The sequence below is a fragment of the Trachurus trachurus genome (genome assembly GCF_905171665.1).
Source record: "Trachurus trachurus genome assembly, chromosome: 8".
NCBI classification, from domain to species: domain Eukaryota; kingdom Metazoa; phylum Chordata; class Actinopteri; order Carangiformes; family Carangidae; genus Trachurus; species Trachurus trachurus.
In genome coordinates, this window is record NC_139905.1 from 17793608 (window position 1) to 17819987 (window position 26380).

Genomic DNA, 26380 nt, shown 5'->3' on the forward strand with positions numbered 1-26380 from the left:
TTATACTTTAGACATCGAGTAGAAGAGATATGAGCTGTTAAACAACTATAGTGTTTTTTGTTTTTTGAAGTAGAATAATTTGACAGATTTTTTTCTTCAGGTCAACAGTGTAAGAGGAGTAACAGTCAACGCTTTAATTTTAATTTGAAAGTAAATCCAACCGGAACAGGTGGTTTAATTCTTTAATTGCCGTGGGCTTGACATCTGTCCATCTCTCACCTCCACAGGCCTCCTCCCCTCCGGTGAACTAACCACCTACAACAAGTTTGACAGCTCAGCTCTTTTAGTGCTCACATGCAGAGCAGCAGCAGCAGCAGCTACAGACAGCTGGACTCACTCTCCTCCACTGGCACTACTTTTATCTCTCCCTCTCTTTTTTGATACCTCGGTTTCTTCCTTTTGTTTTTGTTTTTGTTGGTGATGAGTGAGTGTTACGTCTCCTGCTGGCTATGAGGAATTTCATGTGTCCGTAGGGTTTGGTTACTTTTTTCTTTTTTTTAATATTTGGGGTGTAGTTTGTTTTTCTTCTTTTTCTTTTCTTTGTCGGACGTCGTAAAGGATTTAAACATGTCGAGGAACGTGGAGGAGGTGAACAAGCTCACCGAAAGTACATACAAGGTGGGTGGGAAATACAACAGGTGCGACCACAACACGAGAGAAAAATACCTTGTAGCTACGTCCATATGTCCACTATTGAAGCTGTTTCTCCCGCTGGACTTAACTTTACAGTGTCCTGCAGTGACCACTGTTACCGGTTTAACATCCAACAGGTGTTTTTAATCAGCCTGATAGAGTTGGCGCAGGAATATAGCCTAACTTATGCTAATGTAGCATCTATTTGAAAGAAGTGTCAGTAGGCTACTGTTTATAATCCTTTTTCAGGGTCCACCTACTGAATTATAGGCTAACCTGCTTTCTTTATTTACATTTGCATCACTGTAATATCAGGCAGCAGTGTGTAAACAGTTTAGTGCGGTTTACTTGGTGTTTAAAGGCTTTCTGAAAGCCACTAAATGGCTCCTAAATGAGTTTGGATCACTGGTTTTGAAGTGAAAATAGCCCCACCCTAGGAGTGCTATTTCCTCATTAAAGAGCTGCTCTGGTTGATCAGCATCATTTGAGCCCCTCTGTGGTGTAGCTACTCAGGCATCTGTGGTGCTATCCAGTAATTTACTTAGCCTATTTACTGAAGATGGGTGCTTCCTCTTTCTTTCTTTTTTTTTTTATTACAAGTGGTTCTAACCTACTGTATGAAATAGACTGCTCGGTTGAATGTGAGCCACCACACTGAGTAAATTCCTCTCAGAGTTACCACGCTGTACACTGAGCACTCCACAGGTGGGTCAGAAAGGGTGACTGTACAAAGAGGCTGAAGTGGGGGGAGAAAAAAAAAAGGCTTAACGTTTCTCCTTTGAAGCCTTCAGGCTCTCTTGTGTAGTTGTTATCTGCTGGGCTGCTCTCGGGACAGCCCCCACAGCTCCTTGGTGTGATGAAATGCAGGAAAAAGACTCCTGGACTCAGGTTTAATAATTTAGCTGGCTGTGTGTGTTGTGTGGTAAGACTATACAGCAAACCTCTCCGGCCCTGCAACTATAATCACCCCAGGGCTCCAAGATCACTGTATGTGAACATGACTGGAGCACAGAAATAGGGTGGGGTTGTGTTTTGTTTGTTGCCTAGTGAATTAAGTTGTGTGTGGTTTAATTAGAAAAATACAAGGTGTCATGTCTTATGAATACTGTTATCAGAGTGACAGTATCTGAACCTACGTGTCACATAATGCTCCAGTCAGCCACTCCTGATACACTCCTATTTGTCAGATTCTATCTTAAGGTTGTAGACTGAGTTTTATTCATTTTCTGCATTCAGGGCTTGGTTGTGAACCTGAAGCTAAACCTTTATCCTCCCATAGCCATCACTAACGGCCATAATATGGAGACAGATTTGCAGTGTAATTTACATGATTACAGACATAAGTGCTCAGCTTATAGATGATTATGGATGGTAGTTTTTCTCTGATATTGATTAAGGAGGGTTAAGAATGAAGAGCCCACTAATGCTGGTATTAATTCATCTAAAATCCTCCAATAATAAAATATCTTATTGTCGTATGTCTTCATTGTCTTGTTAGTTTTGCATCCTCTCATTCTTTGGTTATTCCAACTTCTTCTTTTTCCTTCCTTGTTAGTATTTCATGCAGCCTGTCTGTCAGTCTAAGCTGCTGTTAATAATTAGTCAACAGGGTCCAATGGAAAATGTGTCACCCATATTTCCCACATTCAATTCAAACCAATTTAAAATGAATAAATAAACAGATTCACATTGTAACAAACTGACTCACCTCTTTTGTCTTCACCCACCCAGAGTGTGATGGACCAGTTCAACCCAGGACTGAGGAACCTGGTCAACCTTGGCAAGAACTATGAGAAATCAGTAGCTGGTGAGTATTTTTACCGCATTAGTAAACATACATAGCTCCCAGTCCACTTTTTTTTATTTTTTTAATGAATGCCTGGGCTGTGTTTTTGGTCTAGGTGCACCAGGTCAAATACCTTTTATAAGAACATTGTGTGTGTCAAGTGGTGTCAACAGGTGTTAGGGAGTCTATTTTTTTTAACCAAACCATTATGACAAACATTAATGATAATTTTATCATTTTCCCAGCAATGATCCTGGCGGGAAATTTGTATTTTGATGCAATGTCTAAGATTGGGGAGAATGCCGCAGTGTCTCCTGTCTCCAGAGAACTAGGTAAGTTTCCATGTTGCCCTCTCCTCTGGCTCTCTTCTGGGATAAACTTGGGGAGATCTGCAGACTGTGGAGATGGGTCCTTCTCTCCTGAAATAGTTGTTTATCTGCCTTGGGTCTCAGGGGAATGTGTTATTTTGTTGCCAGAAGTTCTTAAGACCATGCAAATTTAGCAGTATTAGCTGAATAGTACATGATGTTCATCAGACCAAGCTTTCCTTAAGTTCCAACTGCGAAAAAGGGGCCACCTCTTTCTCTCCAGCCTCAACTTATCCTCAGATATCCACTGGACAATCCATGCAAAGCCTTGAACTTAATTTACTGAATCAAATCCCAGATGTTAACTATTGCAGCTGTGGTACTGCCGTTGCACCTGTTCTTTTACTGAACAAGGTAAAGAGGAGGAAGTAAATGTGTGTACAATCAAATCTTCTCCTTGTTGTTGAGATACACAACTCGATGAGCAATGTAGTGGCAGTTATACTTTGATAAATGGCATCATGGTGCTTGTGATGGATGTGCTACTGTGTGTGTGTAGGTGTGTGTGTTTGCGCGCACGGCAAGCTTAGAAATACATTGTGACAAAACAGTTTGTTTGAGTGTTTGTTTGGAGCCAACTCCCCAGGCTTCAGCTCCCAGAAGCTCATTTGCAGTCCAAAGATGTCTGGCATCCTAAGTCGTTGTCACTAGTGGCACACTTTGATTTAACCACTGTACGTCTCTCAACTCCCCTGCTGATGCACTGCAAAACTGCTAATTAAATTCAACAGCACAATGGGAAGTGCCACCTGGTGTTGTATAGGTGACGATCTCCTGGCACACTTCAAGTGATCCTCCACACCAAAAATGAAACGTCTTCCCCTCATGCAGACTTGAAAGGTACGGGTAAAAAAAGAAAAAAGATAATTTTCTCTATGAAGACGACCTGTGGATGGTTAACTGGGGTTTATGTTGGCAACAGCGGATTATATTGGCAAGACTCACAAGATTTTATTCTGCTAAACAGTATGAGTCTCATCTTTCTCCTCGAATGTATAAGCTGGCAGCAGCTGACAGCTGTCTGTAACAGCAGGCTGTCAAAATCTACAGATGGTGGGAAACAACCCAAAATGTTGATTTTTCATCACTGTTTAGTTTGTGGATGTGACTTTATTTGAAGCCAGTTTGTGATCTTCATTCACACATTGTAGATGAGTATTTTATTATATGTACAAACATTGTCATATGGCAGCAGTGGGTTGTAAAATATTTTAGTTGTTTAGATGATTCTTTGAAAATCAAACCTCTGTTTCATGACGCAGAGCTGTCTATTTTAGGGACTATAAAGGATTGACAGTGTTGAATATTTACTAAAAATACCCAAATGTCTAAACAGGATGCAGATCAATTTGAAATGATTTTTCAGCTGGATTGAATGTCCATGTGCATCCAACAATTGCTGCTGTAATCAGAGTCGCAGACAGTAAATCATGTCCTCTTGTGGCAAGAACTGCTCGGGGTATGCTTCCTGTAATAGGAAGTGAAGAGGAAATGAGGGGAGGGACACAAACAAACTGCTGATTATTATCAGTGTTGATCTCGGTAATTAAAAATTGCATTTTTACCCAATTACACCTGTTTCAATTTCCATGATGAGCCCAGATGAATAACCATTAGAAAACTAAAGGTAGAACCAAATAAGTCCAAGGATAACACAGACATTCCATTAGCATTACAAAACGGTTTTATGTCGAGTGAAGTCATGATGTACTGGCTGAGTCACATTCACCCTGACCTGTGGATACACTCCAGTCCCCACTAATCCCTGTACGGGAGAGAGACACAGAGACAGAGAGAGAGAGAGAGACGCTCTGGTCTCATGACAGATCAGTTTAGTCTGAGTCATTATGAGGGATTATGTAGAACAGGGGGTGATTAAATGCACATTGCAAACTGTCATCTAGTCTCACCAGGCCCATAAACCTAAATGCATTATAAGCGATATATCTGCACTGCACATCCCAACTTTACTGAGTCAGGACGTCCACCTTGCGACACAAGGTGCTGTGAGCACCTCGCCTCTTCTGCTACTGGTGGACGTAGTGGATCTGCCCTGTCAGAAACCTGAGCTTCAGTGACGCGTAGCCAGCCAGAAACCAGATACTCTTGAGAGGCACTGGAGGACTGGTGCACCTCATTCCTCCTACCTACTTCCTTTAATTCTTTTAGTCTCCCACTTCCTCCTCCTCCACCTCGGCCAGAGTTCAGATGTCAACAGTTCTTTCATTCAGGCACTCGGGTATCGTACTTGTTTCGTTCTTTGGTCAAACAAAGAACAAGGATTAAGATGTGAAGGACCAGGATGACACACACCTAGTTTAGACCTTGCTGAATTTAGTCTTTTTATCTTCAAACTGTGTTTGAGGTGAAACTAAACCTCACTGATGCTGGAAAATATGTTGTTGATTTTCTAAGGGAACGTTGATAAGGGCTGCACATTGTTTCCAAAAAAAAGTATTAACCAGCCTGTGAGCATGTGAGCATTTTGTTGTCTGCAGGGAATTTAATCTCTCCCAGTTTTGTCCTTTCGCAGCAGAGAGGGCTTTATAGACGCTTCACAGACACAAGCAAACACACAGAAACACACAGGCATTCGCTGTCCTTTGATGGTCCTGGCCCCTTCAAATGGCATCAGGCTGACTTTACATAATCCAAGCATGTTTGCATGGTGTGTCAGGTGGCTCTCGCTGATGCCAAGATTATTTTGCCCACAGTCAAAAACAGTGGAAGAGCTGTGGGCCGCTTTGCATGCTAGCAGCAAGATGTTGTTTTCAAAATCAGCTCAAAGGAGGGAGTTTTTTTTTTCTTTCCGTCTTTCTATTTTTTGCAGACATTCACTTGTTTATTTCACTCTCAGACTATAGGGTATGTTTCATTTCTCTCTGCTTGTTCTACTTTATATCTGCCTCGTGAAAGCCACATATCAGGAGAATAGAGCTTGATGATGTTTTTTTAATTTTAATATCGTATTCTGTGCAATCAAGTGATCATTGTTCAAAGAATGTATTTATAACAAGGCTGAGTATCTACCTCTCCTCAAACACAAAAACAAAAATGAGCATGGAAGATCTGCACAACGTGATTAGGTGAGAAAAGAACATTAACTCTCCTTTAGAATGATCAAACAGACCATATACTTGTTTGATGTTTGATATGGACAATCATCTGTGTCTTTTATATACTCATTTTGTCATTCTCGGCGGCCTCTCTGCAAGAGATACTAGACCTGCAACGCATAACTGAAAAATAATTTCAAGTCAGCTGTCAAAACATCTTGTGTTTGTGTCTTCTGTTCACCACTTGGCACAGCCCAACTCTCCAGAGGCAAAGACAAACTGATTTAAATCACCAAAGTGTGGGACAAAGGTCACATACTGACACTGATATAAGAAAACTGAACTATATACTGTAGAACAATGAGTACAGCACCTACAGTCTAAGATGTATCAAAAAGGCACCATAACATCGACAGCTTGGTACAATTTCTGAGTGGTTTTCTGCTGATTTGATGGACAGTTTTGCATTAGGCCCCTTAAGCTTGCTGCATTGTCAGATGCTGTCTTTTATATTTGAGCTGTTACATTGTAAATGTAAAACTGCTCCACAGAGATCACAGTCCCCAGCCTTGACTCCAGCCTGTCTTTATTCTGTGGCTTTATTTCACCCTGGTTTTGTTAGCTAATGGCGCTGCTCACATCATGACACGCTTTTGCCCTCACACCTTGCTCATTGAGCACACCTGTTGCTCAGCAACGTTTTGCACAGATTGTGTCAACAATAAACAAATGAGTGAACCGAGGGAAGGTGACTGTTAAGTCCTGTCTTCCTGGATTACTGTAACTAAGACACCTAAATGCAGTCGGTCACATGACGCATTTGCATTGATTTCGTTATTCAAAAAGTGACGTGTTGATGACTCATAACTACAAGTAAACCAGTCTGTCAGGAGTTCGACTTTCCTCACCTGCTGTTGTTCAGATTACATAATTCTTATTGTAACATAAAGTCAGATGTATCCGCCATTCAGTATGAGGCAGTTAGCCTTGTCAGTCAAGCAACTGTTGTACTTTTAACTCTTTACTCCCTGTCCTTTGGTGTCATGAGGTGGACACCAACATACCTTTTCTAACCTTTTCCCCCTCTCACGTTCTCATTTTCTCTCTCAGATATTTCAGTCTCTTGTCTCTATATCCAACATGTTTCATCCCATCTCTTCAATACCTCAGTACCTTTTTCTGCCTCACCATGGACCACCTTAACACATCTGTTCTTCTCCTCCTCCTTCTTCTTTTTCTGCTCCCCTCTCCTTCCATCTTATCTCAGGCTTTGCTCCCCTCGCAGTCAAGTGTCTGCTACACTTTCAAAGGACAGATTTACTGGGATGGTCTGTTGGCATTTATCTTCTGAGCTGTTTGAACTGCGCTGAGTGACAGAACCAGTATGCCATAAGGGAAGGTGGAGCAGTCTGGGTGTGGAAGTGGAGCAGGGAAGGGCAGTGTTTACATACTGATGAATGTACAGGGGACAATGATGCATGGGACAGGCAGCCTATTGAACATCTGTCAGGGATATGTGCAGTAAATTTGTACACGTCAGAGGGTTGTTGAGTAAGGGAATTGGGATTGTTTTTTCCACAGTATTCACCACCACTGATGACATGTGTTGATTTATTGAATTTGTGTAGATAATGACTGTCAAGGCACAAATACTGCATCTTCACAAAACGCTTCTGTGGGGTTTGCGTAGATGACTCCTTTGTTACATTATTGGTCCACAGCATTTACATGATATAAAAAAGAAAAGTCCGCACACCAAAAAAAGCTCCAGAGCAATAATTTATTATCACCCAAGGGGGGGAGTGACGTTTCGGGCCACAGCATTTACAAACATTGAAAGATTGAAGAGGTGCTTTTATTCCACCAAACCAACACCTCCTGTCTGTGGTGGTCCAAAGTCTTACATTTTCTAACAGACAAACCAGCTGTTCTGAAGAAGTCCCAGCATATCTCAACAGTGGAAAATCGCTTTTAAAAAGTCACAAGATTAGGTCAGTTGTAACACCCACGGTACAGCTGTACTTGTTTGCAACTGGAGAATGTTTTGTGTTGTGGCCTAAATTTACTGTACATGGAAAACAAATACCCATGGGAGAAGTTTGCTGTGGAAAAATGTTATAACATGTGGTCTCAAGTTTCCATTCTGACAATTTGCATATCTGAGATAGGAATAACAATACATTGTGAAAACTGTACTCAGAATTATTTGCTTTGTTAGAATATAAATAATTTTTTGAACAACCAGAAATTGAAGCTGCTGTAGTTTTACACTTTTTAACTATAATAAATTGACTCCTCATCAATGCTAAGATATGTTATCAGTCACTGGTCCACACACAAAAGTTGTTCCTCCATGTCTAGCAGTCATTTGAGAGCTGAAGCAGCCCGTCATGCAGCGTCATACAACTAGTCACATGGAAAAGACAAGTAACTATGTTTCTTTATAGTGGGTCATATGATGAAATTTGTGTATTTATGAGTTGTATTTTATATTATTTGTTGTGTGTTGTAATGAGAAACAACATGACAACCAAAGTACTGTGACTTCAAGCATGATTATGATTTTTTGTGTTATTTTTTAAGAGTGCAATGTTGTTTAGTAGGCAGGTCAATTGGAAATGTAATTATAATTTTCCAAATAATGGTTGTAGTCCATAATCCTAATTTGATTGCTATGTGGCCAGCATGCAAAGACAGAAGGTTATAGTTTGTGGCTGGCTTCCACCTGAGCTCTTTTTGATTAGCTGAACAGCGAGTGGTCCAGTTATTCAGTTCCTGGCAGAGGAGTCTTTTTTTTTTTTTTTTTTATCTCAGTGATGGAAAATCATTTGTAAATTTGTAACATGATCTTTAGCCAGTGACATTTGATGGTTTTGATGTTGCAAATGACGGACGTCATCTCAAACAATACATTCTTACAAGTTTTTGTTTATACATTGTAGCACTCATTGTTGTCGTTTACAGCTCACAGTGTTGGCCAATATCTTCAGATAGTGTCATCATTGCTATTCAGCAGAGACTGGAAGGAAAAAGGCAACAATTGGATTACGCTGACCTGTGCTGCACCAGTCATTAACCTGAACATTGTTTCTCTCCTTCCTCCTCCTGCTGTCTCTGTGTGGCAGGTGTAGTGCTGATGGAAATCTCAGAGGTCCACAAGAAGGTTCATCTCGAGCTGGAAGAAAATGTGAGTGCTTGATACATTTTTGCACTTGTGTATAAAAAATTCCCATGTAACATAATTGCTGTGTAATAGTGCTGCCTCACCCAAATGCACCTCAGACTCTCTGAACCTGTTGCTCAGTATATTTCCAGGCAACTGAAAGTGAATCCTCAATTCACCACAGCACCACTTAGGGACACACACAGTCAGCCAGTGGCTCACACTTTCGCCTCCGCCCACCTTTAATAGATAGATACTACCTCTCCTCCTCCCCTCATCTACATGAAATACAAGGGAGTTAGAGGAGGAGGGGAAATAACAGGTTTGGGCTGTAGGAACATGAGTGTGTTTTCTTGCTGAGAACAGTGGGCAAGCCTCAACACGTCCTGAGAAAACACCAGCTGGAGCTGTTGCAGTTTAGGGCATAAACAAAATACAGTCTGATTTAGGCTAATCGAATGTAATGCCACTGTAGGACTGCAAATTGTTAGTATTTATAGTATTATATTTATAGAATTATATCATATGTTTAAATGGATGCATTAATTAGCCTACGTAATCTATGAAGCATAGAAAGAAACAAATGCTCAGTGGAAGCTCACAGAATATCATCTTCCAATTATTTATCTAGTTCAAATAAAAGTTAAGGAGAGCGGTTTGGTGTGTAATGAGCTGAAATATCTCACATTAAAGAACCTGGAGGACACGAATGTTTGCTCAAATCAGCTACTTGATCACCGACTGTTGTTGATTTGTTTTTTCTGTCCACCCACTGATTGATTAATTGAATATTCGTGCTGTCCCAGATACCTACAGTAATTAGGATTCACACCTAAACAAGCATAAAAAAGGGTCTGGCTGGATACTATCTCCTCATCTGAAACCCCCTTAATTGGTTTCAGTGGTTGAGAACAAGCTATGTGACAGTGATTCTGTGTCTAGACTCAGAGCCTCAGAGCCTAAAGTTTGCTCTTTTGCAAGATGTCAGTCCTCTTTTTTTCCTTTTTTTTTGCAAGAGCAGAGCACCTGCTTCTGTCCATTGTGTGCCTCTCAAGATTTAAAGATTTACCTTCTGAGTATATCACTATGTTTTTGGATATTATTTTTTTTAGATTACATGGTAGCCTTGAGGGTTTGTGCTAAAAATGTTGTGCTTGGAGGACAAATAAAGGCCAGATTTTGAAAATAACCTGTTAAAGTTGAACTTTAGGGCAGGAAAGTTGCGAGGCGCTCCTCTGAGACATTGTTGCTAACAGCATCAGTGGGTGTGCTGACTTGTTAATGGACTCCAGTTGGTGAGTCACAGCATCAGTTGGGGGCAGAGAAAATAATGGAAGAAAACCTTTTGTTGAGGGTGTGTGTTGTGTGCACAGCAAGGTCTCCGTGGTTGTCCGTGTGTGTTCAATAATGGGGTCTACCAGATCACTGATCTGCTCCATGTGGGTGCAGATGCCGTAACAAGGCTGCGTTGATGGGAGCGCTGCGACACCCTCACACTAATGAGAGAAAGCTGGAGCGAAAGGGAGAAAGCGAAAGATGTCTGTTGGAATTCCCACGCTTTGTTTCTGACTCATTCATAAGCGCAACCTTGGACTTGGCTATCACCCCCGCACACGTACCAATCCACTCCAAATGATTATTCCTCCTCATTTCTCTATTTGAAACTTGTAGTGTTTTCCCTGTGACAAACCAGAGCACTCTATCCTCCTCTCAAGTTTCTAATCATGGCTGTGTGCTCTCTCCCTCTCCTCTATCCTGTACCCCCTTGACCTGAAGTTTAAGAGGTTTCACAGGGAGATAGTGATCGAGTTGGAGAAAAAGACCGAAATGGATGTCAAATACATGACAGTGAGTTGTTTATGTGTATGTGTATGTGTTTTCTTATAGTTTTTCTTCTCACCATCGGTTTGTTGTCTACCGAACAACATGTTGTATGTTTATTAGCAGAAATAAATATGGCTCTAAGCAACATTTCAGATGCAAAAACTTAATAATTGTAAACACGAACAGAATGAGTATGGATGGGAATCTGATTTTAATTTAGTGCTGCATTTACAGGAGTGAATTAAAATCCTAAAAAAAAATTGTTGGTGCAGCATAACAGACAAAAAATGGTTCATTATCCAGCAGAAAAACCACCCTAAGCTGTACCACTCACATTCATAGGAAACAGTGAACATTAATCTGTGATGCATTACAAATGCAAATGTCCTCACGTAGGTAGCAGGAAACATTTTCATTTTTGTTTTTAATTCATTATCATGGTAAGATTTATATAGTCCATTATCAAATCTGCATTGTTGCAATTGGAGCAAACGCATGATCTATGAGTAGTAGATTACTTTTCAGAAATGAATCCATAGTCAGTCATTGTGAAAGTGCAAGTCTTGATTTTCAGGATTCACATATATCTCTCCTCTGCTTCAGGCCACATTTAAGAGGTATCAGCTAGAGCATAAGATGAAGCAGGACTCTGTGGAGAGGTCCCAATCAGACCTGAAGAAGCTGAGGAGAAAGAGCCAAGGCAAGAATGCCAACAAGTACGAGAGCAAGGAGAACGAGGTGAGATGACACTCCTACAGACACATGACACATAGTACATGGCTGCTCTATCCTTGACACGCACTCAAACACACACACACACACACACACACACATACACAGGCATGTTCACATGTCTACAGACATGATTACACAGACACCTGAGACGCACCATGTCAAAGCCAGTGTAACTTTAGTTGGGGACGATGCGTGAGGTGTCTGGTGATCTGTTTGTTATTAGATTCTTTTTGCCCATCCTCGAATACAACAACTTCCTTCACTGCCACTTGTGCTTCAGCAGCAAACAAACAAATAATGAGGATTGCTTTAAGTGAAGAGTTGCATTTATAGCTCCAAAAAGTAAGTATTAATCCATCTGGACCTCTGAGACAAGATTGTTTAATGTTGAACTTCAGCTGCAGCTTTAATATTCCACTCTAGTTTTATATCTAAGCTTGGTTAGTTATGCGTGTCTGGTTCCTTAGCAGTACTGCATTGTTTTGAACTTAATGTTTGATTTGCTGTCTATGCTGTATATTAAAACCTACCATGGCCCTGAGGCACTAAGAAGAAATCTTTTGCCCATACCATACATGGTCCATTTTGAAAAAGCAGGTAACTAATCATCAAGTGGTTTCAGTAAGTGTGCACAATTAATAAGTATAAGTCAGTACAGCCAGTTTAAGTTGGTATTTTATGCTGCCACCACCCCAGCAGTGATTCTGCTGCAGATGAGTTTGATCTCAAAGCTGCGACCCTGAGAGCACAGCAGCCTGAAATCTTGCATAACCTGCCCACCATCGATCCAGTCAGGCAGCCTGCTCGCCTGGGTGTGCGTTTGTGTTTGTGTGTGTCTGTGGATGTCCAAGGTTTTGTGTATTCTGCCAGCAAAGTCAACCCTACCCTGGCCTGGCAGAGGGAATGGATCCACTGACACAAAAACACACAAAAGTGAGGGAGATGAATACACCTAAAAAGGATTTACACACTTGCAAATGATAGCCAAATATAGTTTTCTACTACCTCAAATTATGTAAAGCTATGGAAGATTACATGATAATGGGAAATGGCACTGTTCTCAATGTGTTTGCCTGTTAACCCGAATCACATTATTATATAAAGTCATGATAGAGCAACTGAGGAGCCATGAAACGGAGGCATCTTTTACTAACAAGCCTTGAACAAAATATGGTTACATACAAATCTCTTTCCCAGTGGCCTTTCAGAATTGATAGATTTCCTTCCTCTGACTTTTCGTTCTATCACATCTTCACCTTCACCTCCATCTGGTTCAACTCCCCTGTTACCTCTTTTCTTGTCACCTTTGTCCTCCCTCAGCTTCCCACTGAGCCATGACTTGGGAGTATTCATTCACTGCTTTGCTCACTTATCTGATTTAAGGCCATGTCTTAGGATTTAGATACCCAGCAGACACAGAGATACGCCGGCGAACAGACAGACAGGGTGTCAGGGCTTAGAGGCAGGATCTTACAGCAGCAGATGATTCACCAGACACCAAAGAGACTTCAAAGCCAGGGAACGATCTGTCAGAAAGTAGAGACAAGATTAAAAACAGAAAAAATAAATAAAAAAGAAAGTGGAGAGGCTGCCACAGCTGTCAAACAATTGATTAAAAGACTCTCTAAAAAAGTGAGCCCAAGTTTTTCTCTCTATAATCAAGAAGAACAGAGATTAGCAACGATTAAGATATGTATCAGTGGTCCTGTGTGTCATAGAGGGCAGTCTGGGGTTTTTTTTCCTTTTACTATCTCTGTTTCCACACCTCCCTCTCTGTCTTACCTATAGTTCTTGGATAAACATGTTATCCATAGCAACAGGCTCACTGCAATGTTGACAGATTAAGATGTGATTAAGAAGGTGTGCGTGTGTGTGTGTGCATTCACGCTCCTTTAATGATATTCAGTTCAAATTATCTTTACTTGCATGAAATACAACAGTAATTCTTGCCAATTCAAAAACAGAAGACTAGATAAAAGGAACTGGAGTACTTTAAATGCATGTGATATATTCTGTTAATAATTTCAAGGCCAGTAATGAAATTATAATAAACCCGTAGAACATCTCAATTCGCTAAATGAATGCAAATGATGAATACAAATTTGGAAATCTAGTTCATGGTGATAATCAGTTGTTATGTTGGAAACACATTAAGCAGATTGTGTGGCTCGCACCCTTTCTTCTACAAGACAAAGACTTGAGAAAAGGTTTTTGCATTTTCAATTACATTTGTTTCTTTTATAATAAAACCCAGAGAAATTGATAGATTTAATATGAAGATTTTCCATAATCTGTGCAGTGCCCAAATAAGTGTAGTTTTGACATAACTGGGAAAATATCATTCACCACATATTTTTACTCCACATTGGTAACTGTTATACAGTATGTGTCATCATACGACAGTCCTTTTGAAGTGCTTCATACAAGTCTGGACCACAAAGCGGGGGTATACTTAAGATGTGTTACGTTATGTCTGTTATTTTGGAGGGCATTTAGCTTTTTTATTTGGAGAGGTCAGTGGAGAGAGACAAGATAGTTAGCCTATCCTTGGACTGAGCCTGCATGTTACACACTCTACCGGACCACGTTTTGTTCTTTATGGATACTTATTATTTTGAAGTTGATAATGCTGCAGTAAAGCTTTTACGAGGGTGAAATTATTGGTTGTCCCAGGCGAATGCAAACAGGAAAAGAAATGTAGGGAGAGTAAATGGGTGTTATTGTAGCTAGAGTTCAAGTTCAAGTTCTGCTATTTCATGTACAAAACCTTTGTGCACAATGTGTATATTTGCTTGAGAAATTTGCATCTGCTTGCTTGTTTGTTGACATGTAGCCCCAGGTGAGTTCATGAGAGGACTTCCTGGCATTAGACAGACATGCAGACAGGCAGAGAGACAGACGCTCATTTGGTCTGGCAGACCGACGGTAATGTTTGGACAAGGATGATATCACTCTACTGAGGGTTACTTAGCAGTTGTCACTAAATACACACGGGCATGCACAGTTTATGTTTCTAGTACTTCTCACCATGAAGAAAAATTATGAACTAGCCCTTGTCAGATTTCCATGCCTGGAATATCAAATAATATTACCTTCATATATTCCTAAAATCCCCTGAATTATTTGTTGATCTGAGTAATTTGTCATTCTGTCTGACTGTTTTATAGAAATAGTTCAACAGCATTGTTATCTCTGCGAGTTGCGAGGGCATGTTTACTCCAAAGGAACAGTTAATAAATATAATACAACAATATAAATATAATATCAATAAATGGTTTGACTAAGTAATTGAATGTCAATTAGGAATTTTAATAATCTCTTTTGTTTTTTACACACTGATGGTTGAATTTATTAACCTTAACACTACACTACAAGATGGCTGACATATTTCCATGGTATGTTTCCATATTTCCCCCATGTTGTGGACACACAGCTGACGCAGTAGATGAGAAGCAGACATTTTACACATACATGAATTTTACCCACCACAGACTCCTGGTAGATAAAACCTTCTCTTATCAAATGAGGACAGTTGTAGGAGCTGAATAGAGAGGGTGTGTGCCATTGTATTAACAGCCGGTGTTCCGGCTACTTCCAGTAGGGGCGACATATTGATCTCACATGAAGCTTTCACAAGGAATCAGGGAAAAAGGACAATATTACATGAAGTCATATTTTTCTTCTAAATGTGAGGCACACACCCTCGTTTTGAGGAAATTACATGTATTGTGTGAACAGTTAGTTTCATTACAAAATCAGCTCTTTATTGCTACAAAAAAACTGGTAATATACACTGAAACTGCAGTAGTGAGGTGCTAATGAATAACAAACACTATATTATTGTATAACAGCTTTTTTCAGAGTTTAGATCACTCATATTAATTAATACAGTAACAAAACTGGACCAGAGATAAAATAAGCTACAAAAGAAAAGATAGATTCCAAAAAGGATCATAGCTGAAGATTACCTGTGATGTGAAGTGAAGTCAATGTTTGCAGTCACTTTCATGTACATGGACGCACACGCCTGAGATCTTTTCAGAAGGCTTCTGCCCTTACATAATCCCAGGCTGTCGGCGTAGATAAGGCCGACGCTCTGTGCGACTGCTGCGCTCTGTCCCTCTCGTCCTGTTGCTCTGTCCTTTCACTAAACACCAATTGCAACCCAGTCTGTCAATACAGTGAACTCTTATAGTACCTGTTTTCCTGTGAGACAGAGATTAGGGTATTCAGAAAGGAACCCTGCTCCTTTCATATCATTTACCCTTGTTGGATTTGTATAAGGGTCGGCAGTGAAAGGGCCTTGATGGCTGCTGTTAACCATGTGCACAGGAAGATAAGATAACATGATGATCTATTTAAGATGGATTAATAGCCTTTCATTTTACAAACTACCGTCAAAATTGGCAGGATTTATTTCCTTTTGCGCCTATGCGTAGACTTGCATGCATGTGTGAAGTATTGTATTGGAAAGATTTAAATTACCTATGTTTGTACACGTGTGTGTGTGTATGTTTCAGTGCCTGGAAACACTGACGAATCGCCAGACAGACATGCAGTTGTTCATCGCAGACGGCTGTAAGGAGGCTCTGCTGGAGGAGAAGAGACGCTTCTGTTTTCTGGTGGACAAACACTGTATGTTGTCTTACCAGGTCTCCTCCTTCCATGACAAGGTACAAGACACGAACAAACGGCGGCTTTTCAAACGACTTGTTCTCCCTTGACAAAACACTTGTTGTCTCATTATTTCACCATGATTTTGGACTTTTCTGACCTCAAACATCACATTGCTGGGTACAGAATAAACTTTTCACAGTAAAAAGTCTGATCAAAATGCCAGCCAAAAAAAAAAATTCCAAAACCCACCATCATGCATCATGTTACCATAGCAATGAAAATGTGTGCACTGTTCCTACTGATTACTCATTTTTTTTCTTTTAATATCTTTTCTTCTGGTCATGCCTGCTGGCCAGGCTAAAGACATACTGATGGCAAAGCTGAGCAGCTGGCAGGACCAGTGCAACGATGCCACCAACATGCCGGAGAGCGTCATGACGATGATTGAGGGACTGCGAGCGCCAGTCTCCATCACACCGATGCCCTCTCCCGCCCTGTCACAGCGCAGCTTGGTACGATGAGAGGGATGAGGGATGAAGTAAAAGTGTTTTGTTTCATGATGCATTTTTGCACAAATTGTCTCCAGAACAACACATGACAGAAACCTTACTAACTTGTATGTATGTTTGCATATTGATCACAAGTTAATTCTTTGGAGTGTGGCAATATCAGTACTTCATACAATTTATGCCCAAACAGAATATATTTAATCATGTCTAACTCTAGTGATGATAATGCATGGATGAATGAGATTTGTTCGAATGGCTTCTGTTCACATCTTACATCTAGGCTGCTACTGCTGTCACCAGTTTGATGTTGTGACAGACATATGCTTTGATGTGTTCAAATCTCAAAGTATCCACATCTGCCATCACAATAATGTCACATTTAATGTTCCTGTGACAGAATGTGGCTCCTCCGGCTCCGCCTCTGAAACCTCAGACCAGCCCTCTGGCTAACATGTTCACCCAGGAGGACAGTACCATGAGTGTAACCACCAAAACCAACAGCAAAGGTATTATGAGTATGACACTTCCTGCCTTTGTTCTTCTCTTAATTGTGACTGACTATCCGTTATGAATCTAGACCCAAGTGTAGCAGATGCTACTGTTCTAAAGTGGTTGTACCAAATTCATCTTTAAAATTAAATGATTGTTTCCTCCCACTCTGACTCTTCATCCTTATCTCCTTCCTTCCAGATCATGGGAGCAGTGAGGAGAGCAGTCTCCCCAGGTCTGTGTCCGTCGCGACGGGCCTCAACAATATCGTGAAGAAGCCACGTGTGCGCACCATCTTCCCCCACAATGCAGGAAATAACAGCACGTTGCTCAGCTTTGACGAGGGAGATGTCATCATCCTGCTCATCCCTGACGAGAAAGACGGGTGGATGTACGGCGAAATGGAGAAGAGTGGAAAGTGAGTCCAACCACACATCAGAAACACATAGACCGAGGGCTATAATCACACAAATATGGACGACTATGTGCACAGAAAGATGATTTATACGTGCGATACAATTACAGATAGGGTATAAACCCTAGCCATCTCATATGTCTTTGAATATTAACAACACTTTGTCCCATCTTACGTGCTCATTTGCCATAATCACCACCTGTCTCATCATCTGTTTGTATAAAAATGCCTGTCATGGTCCTCCGTCCCGCTACCAGTCAGGTGATGAGCTGGACTGCTTTGTCCTAACCGCCCAGATGGTCCATTTGCCTGATTGTGATGCTGGCCATGCGCTCACACTCACACAGCTCTAGGCTGGCCGAGTGCTGCCTGAGCTGGAACACTCACTGATAAGGAAATCAAAGTAAAGTATGGCCTGAGGGTGGGATGTTTGATAGCGGACTGGACTGAGGCAGAGAGAGCGTTTCAGAGCACCACCTGCTCTCCCACACAGACAGGCGCCAACCATTCTCCCCAGGTCTCTGATAGCTGACTTTTTAAACAGGGATTTGATCAGAAGCCCTTGGAAGTGTGTTTTTGAATTTTAATCATTCATCAGGTTTGATCTTTATCACTATCAAGGGAAATTACCTGGCAAACATATCCAACAAACTGATCAAGGGCAGGAAAGAATAATGTTTGAGTTGCTTTCAAAAGTGAGGCTGTCGCAAAGGAAAACTTTGGTCTTGCTGCTGCAAGCGGGGCGAGCTGAAATGCCTAAAGGCTTAAAAAGTGTACACCAACGTGTTTATCAGAACTGTGCATTTGACAAGATAGGCTCCGTGTCCCACAGGAGGTTGGCTTTGATGCATTTGGGTCTCTCGCCGGGTTTCTCCTTTTGTCTTATATCAGCTTTGATAGTGTATCCCAGCAACCAGCCTGGCAACAAACAGACAGACATCCCCACATAGGCTAGTATTGGGAGACTGAGGAATGAATGTCACCAAGTTACATCTAGAATTGAATTACAACGAGGAAAATATGCACTGGTTATAAAACACCACGGCAGCGTACCTGACTTGTAACTACACAAATTATCATCACGGTTTATTTTCCTACATGAAATTGTTCCCACCGTCTTATCATCCAAGCATTCCTCTTAGCGTTTTACTTTCCTGTCCAGGAGAAGGTCACACCCTTGGCTACCAGCGTTCGTGAGCTGTCCTTGAGCAAGGTTTTTATTAATGTCAAGTTGGTTAAGTGAGCCAGTTCAGTGGCCAGCACTAACATTGGTCCTGGAAACAAGAGTGTGTTTTCAGCAGAAAACCCTTCCCCGAATAAATAAATCCCATTATGAATATGAGTTTGATTGAGTGAATTGTATTTTTCAGGCTTTTTATCAGAGGCCCATAAAGGAAACGCCTGTTCCTCAGCCTAAATGTGCAAATATTAACATTAATCCACATGGAGGGAGAGGCTGACTGGACACACAGATTACAAACAATCTTGCACACTAACAGGACAATGACACACAGTCCTTGGTCTGGGCTTGTGATAACACTGAGCTGTTGGTCTTTGTTCTCTAAATACTTAATTCTTGTGTAAATTCCTCTCGTGTTTGATGGAAAATAATCGAAATAACTTTTTTCTTTTATTGTATTTTATCAGAACAAGGTTAGAAACAGTGCATCACATTGTTATCACTGTGGTTTTCAACCCGACTCATAATGAAGTCAGGTTTATATATGTGTGTATGTGTGTGGGTAGGAACAATAGGCAACATGGTTTCTATTACCGAGGCCACTTGAAACCTCACAGGTCTCTAATGTCTTATTGAGATTCATTCAAGTTCCAAACAAATCTTTAGTAATTGTGTGTCAGCTCCGCAGGTTTGCGATGAGACCTTGTCCACAAGACACAGATGCATTCAAGTCATTGATTCCCTCGCACCTTAGAAAAGATGCACAATAATAAGGCTCCAACCAACAACCAACAAAAGGTGGTTAGGGAGAGAAAATCATTATAAATAAAGAAAAAAATATTTCCTTCTTCTTTTTTTCTTTTTTTAATGGATTCCAGCCTTCAGTTACCATGGTTACCATAGGCATACATCCACATGATATACTGTACTGTATATACAACAATAGCTCAGTAATATTTCAGCAATGCACCGTTAGGGAAAATGAAAGCATATCTTCTGCCATGTCTATTTTCACATTAAAAGATGGAGAAGCCACTGAATGGAGGAGTGAAAAGCTCTTCACCAATCATTAGGAGAGGTTTTCAGGTTCGTGCTCAGTGAGTAGAGAGCTGATAGGCCGGCTGGCAGGAGGGTATACCCCAGCTATTATCACCCCTAACCTCTCCGCTCTCTTTCTCTGTGTCTTTCAGGAGGGGCTGGTTCCCTTCATCTTACTGCCTTGCACTCTCTGAGACACTTGTGAATAACAACAGGTAAGGAGACTCCCGAGTCCCACTAACACACACACACACACACACACACACACACACACACACACACCAGCAGGTTTCATGTTGCAGCCAGCTGTATTGTTGGCAGACTGTGTTTCCTCTAGTTACTCCTGTCAGAGTGATAACCTTTCTAATCCTATAGGGGACTCTCCAGTTCCTCAACCTTTGATTCCTATTGTGCTTAAGTCACATTCTGCTTTCAGTCTCCTCATCAAACCACATGAAACCCTTTGATTTTTGTTTTCTGACTGTGCGTGTCATGTGATGTGACATAATGAATAATAAGTGAAGGAGAAGACGAAAAGCAAACGAGTTCCTCAAATGTTTTAATTATTCTTTGATCCTACAAATTGTATAGATTGTGTAACCGTCACGAATCTTTATAATCAAAATGAATCTAAAATTGGACTTTTCGCATGAGCCCAGCGAAATATCAGGAAACAGGATGTTGTGTGCTGATGAATAGATTTTGCTGCTGATGAGAGAGCGAAGAGAGAGAAAGTTCAGAGAGTCGACTCCAGGCTTTTCTTCAAAGAGACTAATCCCTGTCGGATTAATTTATTAGATCTTAATGTGCAGCACCTCCCACAGAGAGGCTGCCAGCCAACTGCTACCAGTCACGGAAACACAAACTTTCAACTATAACCAGCGCTGCGGGACACAACAACACATATACGCATCCTTTTGTCCTTATGAGGAAAACTCCACAGACCATATTTACCGGTAGTTTGTGTCTCATCTAATTATGATGCCTATAAACCCAACCTCAACTGTAAGATTAACCATAATTAACCTTAACCTCCTGTAATTAATTTGCTTAAGAGGCTTTTTTCTTCCGTTGATTTATTGTCCACTCCGCTTCAGCCTTTATCGTTTCTTTTACTTACTGTCTTTCTGTTTCTATCCAGTCTGCTCATCTCTCATCCCTCTTGTTTCTCCTTCTCCTCTTCAGTGTGTCTGTTGCGCCATACCGCAGCAGGAGCGTGGTCAACCTGCACCATCAGGACACAGAGACAGACGAGGCGACCATGGTGCTCCCCCCGGCGGACTACTGCGACACCAAGCAGTACAACGCTGTCAAGAACAGCACCTCGTCCACCAGCTCCATCACTACAAATAACAACCACCATCACTCCCCCACGCCCTCCGCAGCGTCCTCCTCCTCGTCCGATCACAACACGGTCAGTCAGCAGGCTGGTGATTTGGTTTATGAGTACTAATCTGACATTTTCACAGTCAGTTCTGGAAAGAGTTTTAAGCCATTTGTCGGTCAATGGCTTAGGTCAGTTTAGTCCTTTAAAAAATTATTGTTCTAAGAAATGTAATCAGGCCAGAACAATTTGACTCACTGTCCTCTGCCAGACCTTTCTGCTGCACTGGCTCCGCTCTGCTGTGGTGCAGTGACAGGAGCAGCAATGTGAGGTTTCACCTGATACCTGCTGCAGCAAGGCTACTGTACTCTCAACCAATTTACTCTGTTTGCTACTGATACCTTTACTATGGTGTGTTTTTAAAGCTGCTATGACAGACTGAGGAGAGCTCATATACTGCGTATTTTCATTATCTACTTCCACAAACAAAACTGGTTTCATTCTCTTTTCTAAATACTTGTGCATTAGTGCCATATTGCATAAAATAAGGTGGACATTTAGTTAGTCTTTAAGGTGGTAGATAGTGTTGTTAATGGAGACCTCTATGATACAGTAATGGGTTAGGCTTAATTTACCCAATTTAAGTGCAACAAGCACCTGTTGCTCCTTGAAAAGGCAGTTGGAACAGCCAGTTAGGTGGAAAGCTTCAATTTCATTAACTATTAATGCATGGATGTAGACCTAAGGGCGATGTCTGGGCCTTAATCCGTTAACCAGGGCAATGCCAGCTCTTCTTAAACAGCCTGCCTTGTTTTCCAAAGTTGCGGTCCCAGGACTCGTGCTCACCCTGTCGTAGTGGATGAAAACGCAGCCTGAGCAGGGCACAGCTGTAAAGAGGATGGCCTTTGTTACAATGATCCCTGGTGTACTGATAATAGGTCTCCTGGAGACTGTGCTCCGGTGAGAGGCAGAAACACTGGTACAGACATGAGAACAGTCTGGGTCAGGTTGGGACTGACACACACACACTCATATAGTGATGACTAAAGCTTTGTCATGTCCATCCTCATGTTAACACACCTTATTATATAACACATTACTTCAGCCATTGTCCATTACAACACAGCCTTTTCTTTACAAATGCTCTGCCATTTGAATACATGCAAAGCATCAGCCAAACTTGTGGTTTCCCTCTGCGAAAGCTTTTGGCTGTGCTCCCCTGCACTGGATTAATGCAAATGTGTTGCGGTCCGTCTGGGTCAAATGCACCTGCCCTGTCTGCACAACCGTCTACACACGCTACTACATCACACTGATGCTGCTTTTCTGCACTTCATGTCTACTTTTGAGAACATTTATGGTATGTCTTTTGTATTCAGAGTGAGTAAACCACTCACTAACATTTACACATATATTTTTAGTGTGTGACCTCCTCTACAGCCCCTCCCCAGTCAAACAGTTACATCTCTGTTAATCATACCCAGCTACAAATGCAACCCTATCAAATCTTTACTCGTCCCTTACTGATGAAACATTTACGCAATACCATTGATTTTCATTCATTTCCAGAACAAACTCCTGCATTGTTACATAAACAAAACACACAGACACACAGCCTGTGTGGTTTTGCTGGTAGGTTGTGATGTTTGACCCAGATAGAGGTTCAGCAGCCAGATTGCAAAAGAAGATACTTTTCTCTCTTGCCTCTGCAGTATTTATTATTTACCACTCATTTGGCCCACAGCCAATCGCAGACATACAGTAGTAGTGTCTCAATGTGTGTGTGTGTCCGCTTTCAGGCCTGTCAGTCTACATCCAGCTTACATCTCCCCACCACTAGCTCGACATTATGGTGGAATTCCACTCAGGTTGAACCTGATACCCACCTGGCCCTGTGTGTCGGCCGCTCACGTCCTTCATTCTTTCAGTTTCTCTCAACATTGTTTGTCTGTTTATCTCCACATCTGTACACTTGTCTCTGCATCTTCAATACATACCTGTCTCTCACTGACTTGCCTTCCTTTTTGGAGGTAAATAAAGGCCACTTGTGGGGTTGTTTATCCTCCGTTCACTTTTATGGACTCAAACAAACCCTTGCTTGAACTCTATACAAGACACACACACACACACATACACACACAAACAGAGAGAGAGAGAGAGAGAGAGAGATCCCAGAATAGACTTGTGTGTGTGTGGGAAAAGTTCACAGTAGTCTGTAATATGCTGGTTTATGTTTAGCTCAGTGTATGAGTGGGCAGCTGGAGTTGTGCATTTGTGTGTGTGTATCTGTCTGTTAGTGATTAGCTGCAGCTTTCATGATTATTGTCACTCATTATATTGTGTGCTCCATCAGTGCATGTGCGTTTTAGGTAATGAGCTCCGAGTAAAATGGAAAGTGTTTTCTGTGCACTGAAAAGTGTGAGTGAGTGTTAAATAGAGGATGCAATAATTTGTTTTGTGCCGTGTATTGTTTTTTTTCTGTAGCAGGCCCTTCACCACTTTCCAAATAATGTATTATCAGTCTCTTTTCAATGGTGCATGTTTGTCTAGAGAGCAAAAAGTAAGAGGAAGAGAAGGGTAGGAGGGGCAGAGGAGTGAAGAGGTGGGGTTTCCCTGGAATGCACTGTCACCATGAGAAAAAATGCACCCTCACTGGTTTGGTGCTTTGTGTGAAAGAAAAGATAAAGACTCAGGAATTAATGTATAAGAGGATGGAAAAAGGGAGAGAGAGGGGGGAGAGTAAGCAGGTGATCAGCGAGACAGTTGTTTTACATAGAAAGTTGTTGAAACAGACCTTGTTTTAAACTCGGCGTTGATTTGCACCTGTTGATCTAAGTGTATGAGAGGACAATCTATATATGAGACATGATTTGTATTCCAAACATCCAGAAGAGGAGGACAGATGTGAGCCTGTGAGTCTTCTGGGAAATGACAGTGGTCACAATGAATGGGATTTTGTCAAGGCTGCCACACCACCACCATCAGTCTCTCTAGCCACTCCTGACCTCTTGTGGAGTCTTTGATGTACTGCAGGATAAAGGCTGCTTGCCATTTTACATCCAGGCCAGTGCCTGTTGCTAGGAAGATCAACAATTCATGTTTATTTGACATACATGCAACAGTTTACCATGGCCCTAATTCACTCATTTATTCCTGCCTGTATCATAGACGTGTCATAGAGTGTTTTACTGAAGCAGTTCTAAGTTCAGACATTGATAAAAATAAAAAAAAACACTGTGGGAATTTCCTGACCGTTTGAAGCTCAGATAAAGTTGAACAATAAATCTAGAGCACTACATAAATAAAGCATAGTTTTGGACACAGTCCTTGTTTACATTTTTGTTGTGTTCCATGAGCCACAGTGCACTGTGTGTGTGTGTGTGTGTGTGTGTGTGTGTGTGTGTGTGTGTGTGTGTGTGTGTGTGTGTGTGTGTGTGTGTGTGTGTGTGTGTGTGTGTGTGTGTGTGTGTGTGTGTGTGTGTGTGTGTGTGTGTGTGTGTGTGTGTGTGTGTGTGTGTGTGCAGCTCCATGTGCTCAGTCTGTGTCCAACTTCCTTGTTTTTTCAGTTTTGCTGTCATAAAATATAATTTGGAAATGTAACCATGACGGGTGTGGGATCAATCACATTTCCTTCCATTGGATAGTTAATTAAGGATCCAAACTGGCTGTTCATGCTGCATGCATCTATTTCAAACATAACTCAGCAAAGATGAGCAAAAACAACAACTCTTTACATTTATGTGAAAATGAGGTTTGTGTGCAAGTGGCAGTGGCACATGTTAATCCTATGCTCAAACACAGAGACACTGGCGTCAGCTCATCAAAAGAAAACTTGATGCGGTTTATTGTGGAACAGACTTGAAATTCCAGAAGGTCCAGATTCTTCACGCTGCCTCGTGATGTGACGCGTTACGCTGTCATTCCCACGCCTCTCGCCCTTCCATTCATCCAGTATGTCCAATCCTTCCACGGCCTTAAGTGTGTGTTGCGTGATTATGCAAGTCAAACAGATGTAAAGGCACCAAACACGGCAGAAAAGCTGCTGGTTGAGGCTGTTGCATAGGGTCACAGCGAGCGTTGGCATGGTGACCACATGGTGATAGTGAATCTGTGTTTTTGCTCCACAGGCAGCCCAGTCGAATGGCATCTCGAGACCTCCACCTGCTTACCTCGCGTAAGTCACTCACAAACATGAATGAACACGATGCTGGTGATGTATGTGCTTTCCACTCGCTGACATGTAGCTACTTTACACTCATCTCTGCTGCGTTTCTTTTTTTTTTTCTCCACAGGGGAGGGAACCCGTTCGCCACAGTCAGGCTACGTCCAACCGTTACCAATGACCGCTCCGCACCTGTTGTCTGATCTGTCCACATCTCCACCCATCCTTCATTCCCATAACCCCACCCCCTCATCAGCCTTCCAGATTCTTCTCCCAAGGACGTGCGGTTCTGTCCTGCCTTCACCGTCCAGCAGCTTCTCCTGCTCTGAGTGAAATTACACAAATCTTGGCCAGCACTGAGGAAGACGATGCCATTTGAATCTGGGAACCCCTGACTGCTGCAAACTCTCGTATGGAAGTATTTTGGGACCAAGATATATTTAAAGTTATGTATTTTCTATGTCTATGTTTGTCCCTCTGTGTGTGGTGGTGATATTTAACTGACCACATTCTTACCTGCACTTGAGAGATAGATTAATAAAAAAAAAAATGGTCAAAGAAAATATTGGAATGTATTTATGCTGTTCAAGATTGCTTGTGCGTCATCAAAATAACTGCTGGAAATTGTTTCTGTTGCCATAGGACAGTAGAAGAAAGTACTGTAGGGGACCTCTGCATTTCACCTTCAGGTCCTCGTGTGTGTAAGTCAGTGTTGATAATAAAATCATGTTGATCGTTTTAGTGATGAAAGAAAATTGCAAACATTGAGAGATGCACAAGTTATGATCCATAGGTCCCTCTTGTATATACATTTGTACAGATGCTATAAATATATGTCCTTTGCCATCTAACTTAACTTTTTGCAGAGCTAGATGATTATGGAGACGGGACTTTTGCCTTAATGACACACACACACATCTACTGTAAAACCTTCCCTGAGTTTGTGGACATGAGTTGTGACACTCACCTCATCTTCACACACAGTGCAATCATTTCTGCTTTAATCATTTGAAGACCACAGCTTGTGCATTGTTTTGGTCTTTGGCCCACATTACACCCTCAGTAGAATTTGTTGTATGAA

At 41.5% G+C, this 26380-nt stretch overlaps 1 protein-coding gene across 3 annotated transcripts; it reads left to right on the forward strand.

Annotated features, from left to right (window-relative positions):
• The first annotated feature begins 297 nt into the window (after nucleotides 1-297).
• On the forward strand, nucleotides 298-26374 carry baiap2l1b (BAR/IMD domain containing adaptor protein 2 like 1b). Of its 3 annotated transcripts, XM_083977125.1 has the most exons (14): nucleotides 298-618; nucleotides 2365-2440; nucleotides 2665-2751; nucleotides 8969-9030; nucleotides 10783-10854; nucleotides 11434-11568; nucleotides 16086-16238; nucleotides 16539-16694; nucleotides 17089-17197; nucleotides 17382-17598; nucleotides 19966-20028; nucleotides 20999-21227; nucleotides 25265-25311; nucleotides 25430-26374. In XM_083977125.1, exons 1-14 carry the CDS (start codon nucleotides 568-570, stop codon nucleotides 25500-25502), a joined length of 1530 nt encoding a protein of 509 aa, XP_083833251.1. In that variant the 5' UTR covers nucleotides 298-567; the 3' UTR covers nucleotides 25503-26374. The 3 variants fall into 3 exon arrangements, with proteins under 3 accessions (XP_083833251.1, XP_083833253.1, XP_083833252.1); XM_083977127.1 differs by lacking the exons at nucleotides 298-618; nucleotides 2365-2440; nucleotides 2665-2751 and adding an exon at nucleotides 4046-5652; XM_083977126.1 differs by lacking the exons at nucleotides 298-618; nucleotides 2365-2440; nucleotides 2665-2751 and adding an exon at nucleotides 5714-5873.
• The last annotated feature ends 6 nt before the right edge of the window (nucleotides 26375-26380 follow it).